The 15,880-nt window shown below is 47.2% G+C and overlaps 1 protein-coding gene across 1 annotated transcript in view; it reads left to right on the plus strand.

Annotated features, from left to right (window-relative positions):
- Positions 1-15,880, plus strand: part of LOC144494647 (paladin-like) — a 240,313-nt gene that overhangs the window by 38,262 nt on the left and 186,171 nt on the right. Inside the window, exon 6 of the mRNA XM_078213851.1 lies at positions 3,709-3,784. Coding sequence (XP_078069977.1) covers positions 3,709-3,784 — 76 coding nt within the window. The remainder of the gene's footprint in view (positions 1-3,708; positions 3,785-15,880) is intronic.

Genomic DNA, 15,880 nt, shown 5'->3' on the forward strand with positions numbered 1-15,880 from the left:
CATGTACTCATCCAGAAGTCTCTTAAAAGACCCCAACGAGTTTGCCTCCACCACCACCGACGTCAGCCGATTCCACTCACCCACCACCCTCTGAGTGAAAAACTTACCCCTGACATCTCCTCTGTACCTACCCCCCAGCACCTTAAACCTGTGTCCTCTCGTAGCAACCATTTCAGCCCTTGGAAATAGCCTCTGAGAGTCTACCCTATCCAGACCTCTCAACATCTTGTAAACCTCTATCAGGTCACCTCTCATCCTTCGTCTCTCCAGGGAGAAGAGACCAAGCTCCCTCAACCTATCCTCATAAGGCATGCCCCCCAATCCAGGCAACATCCTTGTAAATCTCCTCTGCACCCTTTCAATGGCTTCAACATCTTTCCTGTAATGAGGTGACCAGAACTGCGCGCAGTACTCCAAGTGGGGTCTAACCAGGGTCCTATAAAGCTGCAGCATTATCTCCCGACTCCTAAACTCAATCCCTCGATTAATGAAGGCCAGTACGCCGTACGCCTTCTTGACCGCATCCTCCACCTGCGAGGCCGATTTAAGAGTCCTATGGACCCGGACCCCAAGGTCCTTCTGATCCTCTACACTGCTAAGAATGGTACCCTTCATATTATACTGCTGCTTCATCCCATTGGATCTGCCAAAATGGATCACCACACACTTATCCGGGTTGAAGTCCATCTGCCACTTCTCCGCCCAGTCTTGCATTCTATCTATGTCTCGCTGCAACTTCTGACATCCCTCCAAACTATCCACAACACCACCTACCTTGGTGTCGTCAGCAAACTTACCAACCCATCCCTCCACTTCCTCATCCAGGTCATTTATGAAAATGACAAACAGCAAGGGTCCCAGAACAGATCCCTGGGGCACTCCACTGGTCACTGACCTCCATGCAGAGAAAGACCCCTCCACAGCCACTCTCTGCCTTCTGCAGGCAAGCCAGTTCTGGATCCACAAGGCAACAGCCCCTTGGATCCCATGCCCTCTCACTTTCTCAAGAAGTCTTGCATGGGGGACCTTATCGAACGCCTTGCTGAAGTCCATATAGACCACATCCACCGCTCTTCCTTCGTCAATGTGTTTGGTCACATTTTCAAAGAACTCAACCAGGCTCGTAAGGCACGACCTGCCCTTGACAAAGCCGTGCTGACTACTTTTGATCATACTAAACTTCTCTGATTATCTTATATTTATGGTCACTAGATTTGCTCTTCCTCATATGTAAAAAAAACCTTGGCTGGAATCTTTTACCTCGCTTGCAGCTGAGATTCCCCCATCCCACTGCAGTGAACGGAGATTTGGCTGAGCGCCAAATTCTTCTTCCTCTCTGGCAGCGGTGGTGGGGTATGAACAGCCAGAGAATTCTAGCCTCAATCTTCCTCTCTCTCAGTTCACTCCATCAATACCTTTCATAATTTTAGTGACATCTATTAGTTCACTCCTTAGCTTCCTCTTTTCTCGGGAAAAGATACCCAGCCTGTACATCTTTTTCTGACAAGTGCAGTCTCCTATGAATGTTTTCCACCCTCTCCAGTGTTTCTCTATTCTTTCTATAATATAGTGAACAGAACTGTGCACAGCATGCCAATTGTAGTCTAATTAAGCTTTGATGCAGACTTAGTAGAATTCTCTACTTTGAATTCTATCTCTCCAGAAGTAAACCCTATTAGTCTTGTTTTGCTTTTTTTAATGGGCTTATTAAGCTCCGTCATTTTTAGTGATTTATGCATTTGTATTCCCAGATCTTTTTGCATCTCTACACCAGTTAGATTCTTAGTTTCCAAGTAATATCAGACCTAATTATTTTTCTTTCCAGAATGTAATAACTTATCTATGTTGAAATTCATTAACCCTCAAGTATATACACATCCTGCGAGTGTGTTGATGTTTTCCTGTAATGTGTTGCAGTTCTTCGCAGTATTGACTATTCCCTCCAATTAGGTGCCATCTGCAACTTTGGAAATTGTCTTTTGGTCCCAAAGTCAAAATGGTTAATATAAATTGTGAACAACAGTGGTTCCAGCACTGACCCTTATGGAATCATAGAATCCCTACAGTGCAGAAGGAGGCTATTCGGCCTTTCAAGCCTGCACCAACAACAATTGCACCCAGGCCCTATCCCTTTAACCCCATGTATTTACTCACTAATCTCCCTGACACTAAGAGCAATTTAGCATGGCCAATCATCTAACCTATAATTCTTTGGACTGTGGGAGGAAACTGGAGCACCCGGAGGAAACCCATGCAGACATGGGGAGAATGTGGAAACCCAATTTCTACATTCCATCACACAGTAGCTACCTTTTGCCCCTACTCTCTACTTTTTGTCTTGCAAAAGCTAACTTATCCATTCTGTTACTTGGACCCTAACTCCACATGCTCTGACTTCATTCATTGGTCTATTACGTTGTATCTTATCGAAGGCTTCTGGAAATCAGGCTAAACTACATTTACTACCCTGGAACCTCTTGAAAGAATTCAATGAGGTTGGTCAAGCAAAACTTTCCCTTTTGAAATCAATGCTGACTATTCATTATTATGTCACTGTCTGTGTGGAGTTTGTGTCCCTGTGTCTGCACTGGTTTCCTCCCACAGTCCAAAGATGTGTGGGTTAGCTTGATTGGCCAAGTTAAATTAGTGCCCCTTAGTGTCAGGAGGATTAGCAGGGTAAATACGTGGGATTGTGGGGATGGGTCTGGGTGGGAATGTTGTCAGTCGGGCTCGATGGGCCAAATGGCCTTCTTCTGCTCTGTAAGGATTCTATGATTTCTGTGATTATAGTTTTGGTTTTTAGATCTTCTCAATTGGTACAGGTTCCGTTATTATTTCTCCCACATTGTTAAGCTGACTGATTTTAGTTCTCTAGACATCTCCCTTGAATATAGTTGGCACTATGTCTTTTTCTAATGAATTATTCAATATGTGTCTTCACTATTTTCCTTTAAAATGTGCAGATCTGATCCATATGACCTGGGGTTTTATCTTTCAGTTTGACTAGTTTATTCATTATTTCTCCTAATTTTAATTTGAATATGGTTATATTATTTCTGGTCCACCATTGTGACATTCATCTGATCTGTCTGTCTGATAAATGTTGAAGCAAAGTAATTAGTAGATACTTTTGCCATGTCACTATCACTGTGTGTGATTTTATTGTGTACATCCCTTCATGGCTCTATTCCCATCCTGACTCTTTTTATTAACCTGCGTATAGAATATTTTACGATTTTGTTTTATATTCCTTGATAAATGGCTCAGTTGGCAATATGCTGGTGTCCGAGTCAGAAATTGTTGAGTTCAAACTCCACTCCAGGACTTGAGTGTCTAATCCTTACTGACCTTCCAGTGTGAGGAAGTCCTGCATTGTGTAAGGTGGATGTGATGTTAAACTAAGACCTATCTGGTTCAGGTTAATGGCAAAAATCTCAGAGCACCTAGGAGTACAGTGGGAGTTCTCCTGATAGACCAACCTACATCCCTGTTTTAATTAGCATCATTAAAAACAGATTGACTGATCATTACTGTATAAAGGACCCTGTGTAAAAGGCAGCCATTTTTCTTATATAACAATCAGAGTAATGCAATGTGAAACACTTTAAAAATGATTAACTGCAACTTTATTTGGGCATGTAAATAAAACACATAATTGGCCAAAGTGCAGCTTACTATATTAATAACTGCTCTTATATTGTTTCCCAGATATAAACGGTTACCTTTGCCTGTTGATACTGCACTGGAAGAAGCAGACTTAGATGTCTTCATTAGTACAATCAGGGTAAGTCAGTGCATTTAAAAAGGATAATGAGAAATGTGATCAAATAAATAATGGTTTCATTTATTTTAGTTAGGATGGTTGCCAGACATGAAGCGATTAAAGATCTCCAGATGTCTCAGGCACAAAGAAATTACTACCTCACCAGATGTTGCAGGGTGAAAGATTAAACTTCACCAGATGTTCCAGGCTCAGAGATTGCAATCTCACCAGATGTTCTCAGCTAAAAGAAGTTGAACCCTGCCAGATGTTCAGGCACTTTGGGATTGAGTATCTGCTGCAGGTCTACATTCTGTTAGGCAAAAACAAAATTCAGAAAAGGAGCAAAAACTTCTTTCCAAATACAACATTGCAATCTAAGCAATTAACTGAATTTGTACACCAGAAAAAATGCATTATGACTTACCATCCCATTTTCAAGATAATAATGGTCACCATTTTAACTTCTCACCACAGTATGGTGACTGAGGAACGCAGCTCACTTGTTTATGCAAATTGCAGTCACATTACACCAATGTGATCCTGATTGAACCTGTATCCTGTTAATTGTATAAATTAAGGTTATGGGCAGAATTTTACGAGATTTTTTCTAAGTGTCGGGCGGGTGTGAGACTGGGAGAGTTCCAGATCCAATTTTTTGGGCACATTTTCAGGCCCAATCTTTTACACTCTGTCTTTAAAATTTTGACTGAGTCTGTTTCTTGCTACAGAAGACAATAGGCGAGGCTTAACGTGCCGGACAGTCTGTAGAGGGAGGTATTGTGTATGTGCAGACCTCTGATGGAGCACATGTGCATTAACAGTAGCAGGGGTCTGACAGACAAAGAGAGAGCTGTCAGGCCCTTACTCCTGCAGGCAGCCTCAACTAGCTCCCTTCCCCTCCCGCAATAGCGGGGGCCTGCAGCCCGAGATGCAGCCCCCCCCACCCCAGTGGTCATTGCCCAGGTGCCAGGCTGGTATTGCCAAGGTGCCAGGGTGGCACTACTAGTCTGGCACTGCCCAAGGGGCACCCTCGCCTTGCCCTCAGCCTCCCCAGGGGTACCTCAATGGCCTCCGGTTCCACTTGCGAGGCCAACACAACTGTTCCTGGTTCATGGGGAGCAGGTGTTTTCCTCGCTGGACAGAACCTCTCTTGGCGAGGCAATAAAGGCGAGCAAGCTCGAATGATTGAGCACCGAGCTCACTAGACACATTCAAAACCCTATTTTAATAAATTTAAATAAACTAATCAGCCTCTCGCCCATTTCCAGCGAGAGGCTGACCCTGCCGGAAATCTGGATGTCGTAAAATTGCGCCGGTCGCAAAGACCATTTATGCTAGCTAATTTATGTCCGATATTACAGCATTTTCTCGCCGCAAAACAGCGTAAAGCAGTGGTAAAATACTGCCCTATGTGTCTGCAGGTCCAGGCACACCTCAGATCTGATTTTATCAGAATAGTATAAAGAAGCACTCTGCATGGGTCTGGAATGCATCATCAGACCCCAAAATACTGAGCGTGATTCTCTGGTCTCATTCGTGGCAGGACCTATTGTGAGTGAGAATGGAAAATTTGGCGTTCCAGCTAAAACTCCATTCACTTTCAGGCATTGGAAATTCTCAGCTGTGAATGTGGATGGAAGATTTCGGCCATCATTTTAACTTAATTTTGCGAAAATTCCATGTAGTTTTTCCTTTGAGTTACAGTGACCAGTTAAGGGGCTGTCAATTTGTTATGAGTTAATTTGTTTTATTGGTATATTCAAAAGATATAAATAGACACTGTCTCTACATGGGAGTCCTCCCTTTTTCTATTGAGGCTTTGACGCCGAGGGTGTTGCACACAGCAGTTCCATGTAATGGAAGGTTTAGTCAGTACTCAGACTCCCAGGCTGCCTGCAATTTCTGTAGCCTTGAGGAGTCTGCGTTCCATGTTTATATAGGTTGTGCGAATTTGCAGCCCCTGTTCCACTATATGAGGGGACTACTCCTCAGGTTTTGGTTGCAGTTCAGCTCCAGGCTCCCCCGTGCTGAGAGGTTCAGGGTGGGCCCATTTGTTATTGTTCCAGGGCCTGGCAAAGGTGAAATCCCACTCACCTGATGAAGAAGCAGTGCTTCAAAAGCTAGTGGCTTTTGCTACCAAATAAACCTGTTGGACTTAACCTGGTGTTGTGAGACTTCTTAAGGTGGTCATAAACAGACCCAGATAGAGGGTGTCACTTGGCCCAACTAACTGCCTGTCCCACTTCCATGCATGCCTGGGTATCCTGGGGGAGGTTCCATGAGGTGTTCACTAGTATGCTTGAGGCCATCCACAATCATTGGATACTACATGGGCTGCTGTGCATCATCTCTCCCCAAAATGTTGTTTTAAGGGGTAGTTTGTTAATGAATTAGTTTATTTGTTTAATTGGTGTACTCTAGAATGTATAAAGAGACACTAAATGACACTGATGATGGGTTGGAGAGTTAGGGGCTTCACATTTGTAACGTCTCATATTGTGAATGAATTGAAAAGAGAGTAAAGATTGATCTTCTGGTCCCCCAGTTCATTGACTGGCTAGAAGAGGTTTAAAAGGGTTCTTTTGTGAAGAATGGCTGAAAGCAGGTGTAAATTGTCAGGGTATGATTACTCATCAATGCCCTCAGAGATGGAACTTTATGACCATTGAAAGAATTAAGCGAATATGTGGGCATGTATTATGCATATTAAAGAGTCAAAAATGTATGGCCTTGGCATGTCTTTTTCAAACAAATGTAAAATCAGAAGCAATGTATTTTGTGCTTTAGAAGCCTGTCAGTTGGATACTGAGGATAGTTTGGCTCTTCTATTATGTTTTATGCATGAAATTTAACCTGGAACAAATAATAGCATCTGTCCCAACTCAAGTTTGAGGGCCACATCGTAGAGTTATACTTAGGGAGCGAACTTATGAAAAAAATTCAAAGTCCAGAACAAGCGTGAAAATGGAAGATTTTTGGATCCATTGCGCATGTGCAGGTCTCTCTGCTCTGAGCAGCAGAGAAACTTGTCACACAGCCTCTGCTGCTTTCAGCAGGCATCCATGGCTTAAACCAGGCACCATCCCACGCTACCGCGGGGCCGCACGCCCAATCATGAGAAACCCCCACTGGTTGGACCAATCAAACCCTGGCTGGACCAATCGACTCCCGTACGCCCCTCCCCTTTCCCCCCCACCCGCAATGCTATGCAGATTGGCAGTGATATCATCATAGAAGAGGATATCATAGAATCCCTGCAGTACAGAAGGAGGCCATTCAGCCCATCGAGTCTGTACCGACCACAATCCCACCCAGACTCTATTCCCCATAACCCTCATTTACCTTGCCAATCCCCAGGACACTAGAGTCAATTTAGCATGGCCAATCAACCTAACCCGCACATCTTTGGACTGTGGGAAGAAACCGGAGCACCCGGAGGAAACCCACGCAGACACAGGGAGAATGTGCAAACTCCACACAGACAGTGACCTGAGGCCAGAATTGAACCCAGGTCCCTGGAGCTGTGAAGCAGCAGGGCTAACCACTGTGCCACCATGCTGCCTGATGTCCCCCCTCCCACCGATTACAACTGCAGAGTGCGCTGTGGGCCCAGTGGTCAGTGCCAGGGTACCTGACTGGCACTGCCCAAAGGGCACCCCACTTAGCCCCAACCTCCCCGGGGGCTTCAGTTGCCTCTAGTCCTACTGGCAAGGCCATCACATCTGGTCCCCGTTGCTGGGTTCCAGCTGGGATTCTTGCCGAAGAGAACCTCCCTCAGCGAGGCCGCACAGTCAAGTGATCTCAGACGATTGAGTCCTGGGCTCGTGATTTTCATTTAAATGATATGGTAATTCAATTCAAATAATTTATTCAGCCTTGCTCCAGAAATGAGCGCGAGGCTGATCGCGCCAGATATCCAAGCCAGTAAGATTGGGTGCGAACCCGATTTCTTGGCTCTCTTGCAATCTTACCAGCTCACTCCGCCCATTGGCCAGTGGGGCATGATTGTAAGATCGTCCCATTAGTCTCCAGGATATTGGACTGGTTAGGGAACTTGACATTAAAACTGTGATGACAGGTTCTGCTCCTAAAGCCACACAAGAGAAGACCATAAAGATAATCTTTTGGATACCTACAAGGCATTGTCAGGCTTTGATAGATTTTGAGAGATTGGACTGTCATTTTCTGGAGGAATATATCATGGCCCTTACAGACTGTATAAAAGATTGCAGTAATACAATTTGGAAATTCCTTGTATTGTGCTCACACTTAAATTACTAGATTGTACTAAGGTGTTGCACATGGACAGGCTCCAGGCATTGACTGAGGATCAGTTCTAGTAAAGAGACTCTTTTCTTGGAGTCTGCTGCCTTGAAAAGATTTCTAGGGAAGCAGACATTTCCAACAACCTTTCTAGCACAAATGTGCATTCTGCAGCTTTACAAAGGTTGGAGGACTCAATGGCTGTATTTTTGAGATTGTCCAGATTGTGGACACAGGTACGAGTATTAGGAAGTGTCTCAGGCAGAAAGAATGAGGTGGAAGCATTTTTAGCAAAACAGGATACCACAGCAGATGACAGAATTGGAACAGAAATGGTAGGCGAATGAACACCAGGAATGCCTGGGGAACAGTTGCTTCAGCTGCGACTCAAAATATCATAATGCGATGAACTGCCCAACATGGAACAGCAGAATTCTCAAAGTGATCCACGACACAGAATTTGTTGGCTAAAAATGTTGAGAATGAACAGTGTAAAGGAATTGTATTAGTCAAAAGAAGCATTCGCCTGATCATGAGTGTGTTATTTGTAGACTTATTTAACTGTGTGACGCTTGATAGTGATTGCACCTTGATATTGCGTAGAACAGACTTTCTCCATCCCACCAGTGATGTAATTCAGCTCCCACCCAAGAGGTCGGGGACCTTGGCCACGATTCTCCTATTGCGGCCCGCCACTTTTCTGGCGGGTCTGGCCAGGAGACGCATGTCTGCGGCCTTGAACGGGCATGCGCATCTCCCAGAACCGGTGTACAGTCGCCGGCCACACCATGCTGGAAACCGGCGGGAAGGCAGGTAAGTCATTTAAATCTGTTATTAATCTATTTTAAATATGTATATTTGTTAATTATCAGGACCTGAATCTCCCACCCTGCCAGGAGTACTTCATTCCAGCAGGGTTCAGACTAGCTCCCCATGTTCGGGGAGTTAGCGGGAGACTCCGCCGGAATGAAGGGGGAAGAAGGAGAAGGGGAGCGCAGACATGCGTCTCCTGGCCAGACCCGCCAGAAAAGTGGCGGGCCGCAAGAGGAGAATCGTGGCCAAGGTCCCCGACCTCTTGGGTGGGAACTGAATTACATCACTGGTGGGATGGAGAAAATCTGTAGATGGGTCTTTTTCAGCATGGAGGTCGGTCGCCAGTGGAGTACCCCAGGGATCTGTTCTGGGACCCTTGCTCTTTGTGATTTTTATAAATGACCTGGATGAGGAAGTGGAAGGATGGGTTGGCAAGTTTACTGATGACACAAAGGTTGGTGGTGTTGTGGATAGTGCAGAGGGATGTCAGCAGTTGCAACGAGACATAGATAAGATGCAAAACTGGGCGGAGAAGTGGCAGATGGACTTCAACCCAGATAAGTGTCGAATAGGATGAAAGAATATAATATTAAGGGTAAGATGCTTGGCAGTGTGGAAGATCAGAAGGATCTTGGGGTCCGGGTTCATAGGACGCTCAAAGCAGCGCCACAGGTAGAGGCTGTGGTTAAGAAGGCGTATGGAATACTGACCTTCATCAACAGAGGAATTGAGTTTAGAAATCGGGAGATAATGCTGCAGCTGTATAGGACCCTGGTCAGACCCCACCTGGAGTACTGTGCCCAGTTCTGGTCGCCACATTACAGAAAGGATGTGGAAGCCATAGAAAGGGTGCAGAGGAGATTTTCAAGGATGTTGCCTGGATTAGATGGCATGCCTTATGAGGATACGTTGAGAGAGCTAGGTATTTTCTCCTTGGAGAGGCGAAGGATGAGAGGTGACCTGATAGAGGTGTATAAGATGTTGAGATGTATTGATAGAGTGGATTCTCAGAGGCTTTTACCCAGGGCTGAAATGGTTGCCACAAGAGGTCACAGGTTGAGGGTGCTGGGGAGTAGGTACAGAGGAGATGTTAGGGGTAAGTTTTTCACTCAGAGGATGGTGGGTGTGTGGAATCGGCTGCCAGTAGTGGTGGTGGAGGCGGATTCGATAGGGTCTTTTAAGAGACTTTTGGATAAGTTCATGGAAGTTAGTAAGATAGAGGGTTATAGGTAAGCCTAGTAGGCGCCATGTTTGGCGCAACTTGTGGGCCGAAGGGCCTGTTTGTGCTGTAGCTTTTCTATGTTCTATGTTCAATCAGAGTCCCCCCAGCGGGTCGGGCGGCTGGGGGGGTGGTGCCCCCTAGGCATGGGCGTCCTGGCAGTGCCAGTCTGTGCCCCCTGGTACTGCCCAAGGGTCAAAGTGTCCATGCCCAGGGGGCACCTTAGCACTGCCCATCAGGCATTGGGCAGTGCCAAGGAGGCCTGCCTCCCGGGGAGGGGGGCATCTGCCGGGGTGAGGGAGGATCGCCACTGCTGGGGGGTGGGGCAGGGTTGGCCTGGGAATTGTTGTGGGGGCCGCGATCGGGCCATGGGGGGGCTGGAGGGGCAGCACTGCAGTGGTCCCAGGCTGGCCAGCGATTGGGCCACAATTGTCAAACTCCGGCCCCGCCCCTGGGTTTTTAATGAGATTCATGACTGGGACCTCTGTAATGCACAGTGTGCGGAGATTCAGGTGAGAAGCTGAACTGGCAGAACAGTTGGGATTTAGAACAGTTTTCCCACCAATTCAGCACTTTTGGGAGAATCGCCCCCCCCCCCTTATTTCAACACATTTAAATATAAATTGAGGTATTGTCGGCCCCCCGTAGTAATTTCCCCTATCCAATATGGCAGCATATTAGCAAGGTTTACAACTGATCTTTAAAACTGTGAACCAGGCAAAGGGAGGAGTAGAGTCCAGGGGGAGAGGGACATGGCACACAGAAACACCCCCACACACATGGGCAATCCCATTCCCCACAATGGGCTCCTCCAACCCCACAGACATGGGGCATCCCCACCTCCCCCCCCCCCCCCCCCCCATCCCTTGTGGATTAGGGGTTCACATATTTTTATTGGAGATTGGGATAGAACATAGAACATTACAGTGCAGTACAGGCCCTTCGGCCCTCGATGTTGCGCCGACCAGTGGTACCAATCTAAAGCCCCTCTAATCTACACTATTCCAATATCATCCATATGTTTATCCAATAACCACTTGAACGCTCTCAACGTTGACGAGTCCACCACTGCTGCAGGCAGGGCATTCCACGCCCTTACTACTCTCTGAGTAAAGAACCTACCTCTAACATCTGTCCTATATCTCTCATCCCTCAATTTAAAGCTATGTCCCCTCGTGCTAGCCAACACCATCCGAGGAAAAAGGCTCTCACTATCCACCCTATCTAATCCTCTGATCATCTTGTATGCCTCTATTAAGTCACCTCTTAACCTTCTTCTCTCTAACGAAAACAACCTCAAGCCCCCCAGTCTTTCCTCATACGATTTTCCCACCATACCAGGCAACATCCTGGTAAATCTCCTCTGCACCCTTTCCAACACTTCCACATCTTTCCTATAATACGGCGACCAGAACTGTACGCAATACTCCAAATGCGGCCGCACCAGAGTTTTGTACAATTGCAGCATGACCTCCTGGCTCCGAAACTCAATCCCTCTACCAATAAAAGCTAACACACCGTACGTCTTCTTAACAACCCTATCAACCTGGGTGCCAACTTTCAGGGATCTATGCACTTGGACACCCAGATCCCTCTGTTCATCCACAGTACCAAGTATCTTACCATTAGCCCAGTACTCTGTATTCCTGTTACTCCTTCCAAAGTGAATCACCTCACACTTTTCCGCATTAAACTCCATTTGCCACCTCTCAGCCCAGCTCTGCAGCTTATCTATGTCCCTCTGTAACCTGCCACTTCCCTCCGCACTGTCTACAACTCCACCGACTTTAGTGTCATCCGCAAATTTACTAATCCATCCTTCCACGCCCTCATCCAAGTCATTAATAAAAATGACAAACAGCAGTGGCCCCAAAACAGATCCTTGCGGTACACCACTAGTAACTGAACTCCAGGATGAATATTTCCCATCAACCACCACCCTTTGTTTTCTTACAGCTAGCCAATTCCTGATCCAAACCACTAAATCACCCTCAATTCCATGTGTCCGTATTTTCTGCAAAAGCTTACCATGGGGAACCTTACCAAACACTTTGCTGAAATCCATATACACCACATCAACCGCTTTACTCTCATCCACCTCTTTGGTCACCTTCTCAAAGAACTCAATAAGGTTTGTGAGGCACGACCTACCCTTCACAAAACCGTGCTGACTATCCCTAATCAAATTATTCCTTTCCAGGTGATTATAAATCTTATCTCTTATAATCCTTTCCAATACTTTGCCCACAACAGAAGTAAGGCTCACCGGTCTATAATTACCAGGGTTGTCCCTACTCCCCTTCTTGAACAAGGGGACAACATTTTCTATCCTCCAGTCTTCTGGCACTGTTCCTGTAGACAATGACGACACAAAGATCAAGGATGCCCTTTCCCCATCCTGGGATTCCCGATGTCATTGGTTTTTTCCAGCCCTGCCCCACTAGCTTGACGGTGTGGGTCATTCCTCCATTTGTTTTGTGCAGAGCGCTGCACAATGTGGTGTGAAAAGCAGGCAGAGCAGCCTGGTGAGCTACACACCAGTTTTCTCACCTCAGCCAGCACTCTTTGCAGAAATGGAAAAATTCCACCCTTTGTCTGTTCATCGTTAAGACAGTTTGTTCAGTCTTCTTGCCAAAGATTAAAACTCCTGCTGAAGGATGTAGGTATGAATGATAAGGAAAATAGAAAGCTCAAAAAGAGATTAATGCAAAATGGGAAATAACTAATAAGTATTGGAGGAACCGCCATGTACTATTCTAAGCCTCTCATTGGCATTTGACTTAAATGAGATGGCTGCTATGGATCTAAAGGTATGGGACAAAAACAGAAATATTGGCCCAAATCTCCCAGTTCTTTCGAAGACCCACCTTCCCCTGCAAAATGCACTAAAGGACTATCTGCAAGTCCCAGTGCACTGACTCTATGAGAATTGCCTGGGAAGTTTGAATTCTGTGGAATCCTCAAAATACCTCCATCACTGAGTTACGATCAAACTTTGGATGATTCCAATTTGCTTACCTGAACAATTGCTCAGAAATTGCTAGTCAGAAAATTCCTAGTATAACTCCTGGGTAACTATACAGCTGACCCCTTGACTAGATCTTCCTAACCCTCACACCTCCTCTCCCCAACAACATGGCCTGACTAGCCCTTCACACCGACTCCCTCCACTAAACTTGACTATCCTCAGACCTGTTGACTCCCCCATCTGACTAGCTCCCACCCCTTGACTCTCCTGATCTGATCTGACCCATCTTTCTACCACCCTACACAGCTGCCACCCTTCCCTCATCCACCCTTCCCCCTTGCCCACTTCTCTCACCCACCCTTACACATTCACAGAACATTAAAAAGCTGTTTTACTGTCCCAAAGTTATGTGGCGTGTTAGTGAGCCCTTGATGATTGTGGTGAAGCATTGTTGGTTCCCACTAGATAGTACTGAGCCAGGGTCTGGCCAGTACTACAAGTATGTATATATGTTGCTGTTGGGGTTAGGGATGGGTTGTTCTACTTGTTACTGTTGGGGTTAGGGTTGGGCTGTTACACCTTGTATTATAGTTATTGTGGTACATCCCAGTCGGGCTCCGCCTCCTGGGAGAGGTATAAAGGTCTCTGCTCTGTCTGGGACCCCTCAGTCTAGGATCGTGTATATAATTAGTAGCTTCGTTGTACAGCAAATAAAAGCCTTTATTTCCTGAGCATCTCAAGCCTCGTGTGTGATAACGCGCATCAATTTTATTTGCTGTAAATAAACTCTCGTCGGAAAAAAAAACGATATAGAGAGAGTATGGAGCAGATACTGAAGCCTGAACGCCTTACACTAGATCCACGTGCGGCGGGCGCCTCTAACACTGGTTGAAATGTTTTGAGGACAACCTGGCAGCCTCCGCAGCGGTCACCACAGATGATGACAGACTCCGGGTCCTCCATGCGAGGGTAAGCGACACCGTCTACCTCGCGATCCATGCGGCCACCGACTACACAAAGGCCCTCGAGCTTCTTAAGAAGCGTTATATTAAACCGCCCAACGAAATACACGCTCGTTACCTCTTAGCCACTCGACGACGGCAGTCCGGCGAAACGATGGAGGAATACGCGAACGAGCTCCTACAGCTAGCCAGGGGCTGTAACTGCAAAGCAGTGTCGGCAGAGCAGAATATGAACGACCTCGCTCGAGATGCGTTTGTGGCGGGAGTCGGATCATCTTACATCCGACTCAAACTACTGGAGAAAGGTAATCTTGACCTCACCCAGGCAATAGAACTAGCGGAGATGCTGGAGACGGCCTCCAAAAGCCTAGTATTGTATCCTGAAGACCACGTGGAGACAACGTGGCAGGAGCAGTCGCTGATCCCTCCTCGTCCCTCGGGTTCGAAAAGCTGCGTGATGGCATGCTCACACTCGGGCCAGACGACGGCAGCAGCTCCGGGCGGCCCGCGGTGTCACTTCTGTGGGGGAGCGAAGCATACTCGGCAACGGTGTCCCGCTAAAGCTGTGTTGTGCTCCGCCTGCGGTAAGAAGGGGCACTATTCAAAAGTGTGCTGATCTAAACCTGCTTCTCGGAACAGCAGTGCGGCCTGCAATTCCTCAGAGCCCGGTTCTTCGTCGTCGACATCGTCGAGGGTTTCATCCATGTGCGAGGCCAGGACGACGCCATTATGGTCGACGGAGTCGGAGATGTGTGACCACTAGGGGTCGCTGAGTTTGGCGCCATCACCCACGTGCGACCTATGGGAGCGGCCATGTTGGTCGGCACCGACCGCGAACGACCAGCAGGGGTCATCCTCGTCAATCTCAGCTGCCTGCAGTGGCGCTCATGAACCAACGGTGGCGTCGATCATCCTGGACCAGGCCAAGCCTCATAGACTTGACAAGTCTATGATGGACATTCAGGTAAACGACCACTTGATTTATTGTCTGTTTGACAGCGGGAGCACTGAGAGTTTTATCCACCCAGACGCTGTGAAGCGGTGTGGACTCCGGATTCAACCTGTCAAACAGACAATTTCTATGGCATCAAGGTCCCGGTCTGTCACTGTGCTAGGGAGTTGCGTGGTAACTTTAACGGTGCAAGGCACAGTTTACGAGCGTTTCAAGCTCCTGGTGTTGCCATACATTTGCGCGCCAATACTTCTCGGACTAAACTTCATGGTCCACTTGAGGAGTGTAACCCTACAGTACGGTGGGGCACTCCCTTCGCTTTCAGTGGGAGAACAGCAGCCTCCAAATTGCCCAACGCGCCCCGCCTGTAGCCTCTCGACGCTGAAGATTACCACACCCTCCCTGTTCCAGAATCTTGTGCCAGGCTGCAAGCCCATTGCGACTAAGAGTAGGCGTTACAGTGCTGAGGATCGGATCTTCATTCGATCTGAAGTTCAGCGGCTCCTCAAGGAAGGGATCATACAATCTAGCGCTAGTCCGTGGAGAGCGCAGGTCATGGTGGTCAAGAGTGGGAACAAACCCCGGATGGTCATTGACTACAGTCAGACCATTAATAGATACACGCAGCTGGATGCGTATCCCCTCCCGCGCATATCTGATATGGTCAATCAGATTGCGCAGTACCGGGTGTTCTCCACCATAGACCTCAAGTCTGCCTACCACCAACTCCCCATTCGTCCAGAGGACCGACAATACACGGCTTTTGAGGCGGATGGTCGCTTGTATCACTTTCTCAGGGTTCCCTTTGGTGTCACCAATGGGGTCTCGGTCTTCCAGCGTGCTATGGACCGAATGGTGGACCAGAGCGGGCTGCGGGCTACCTTCCCGTACCTGGATAACGTCACCATCTGCGGCCATGACCAGCAGGACCACGACACAA

Source organism: Mustelus asterias, chromosome 6 (assembly GCF_964213995.1).
Source record: "Mustelus asterias chromosome 6, sMusAst1.hap1.1, whole genome shotgun sequence".
NCBI classification, from domain to species: domain Eukaryota; kingdom Metazoa; phylum Chordata; class Chondrichthyes; order Carcharhiniformes; family Triakidae; genus Mustelus; species Mustelus asterias.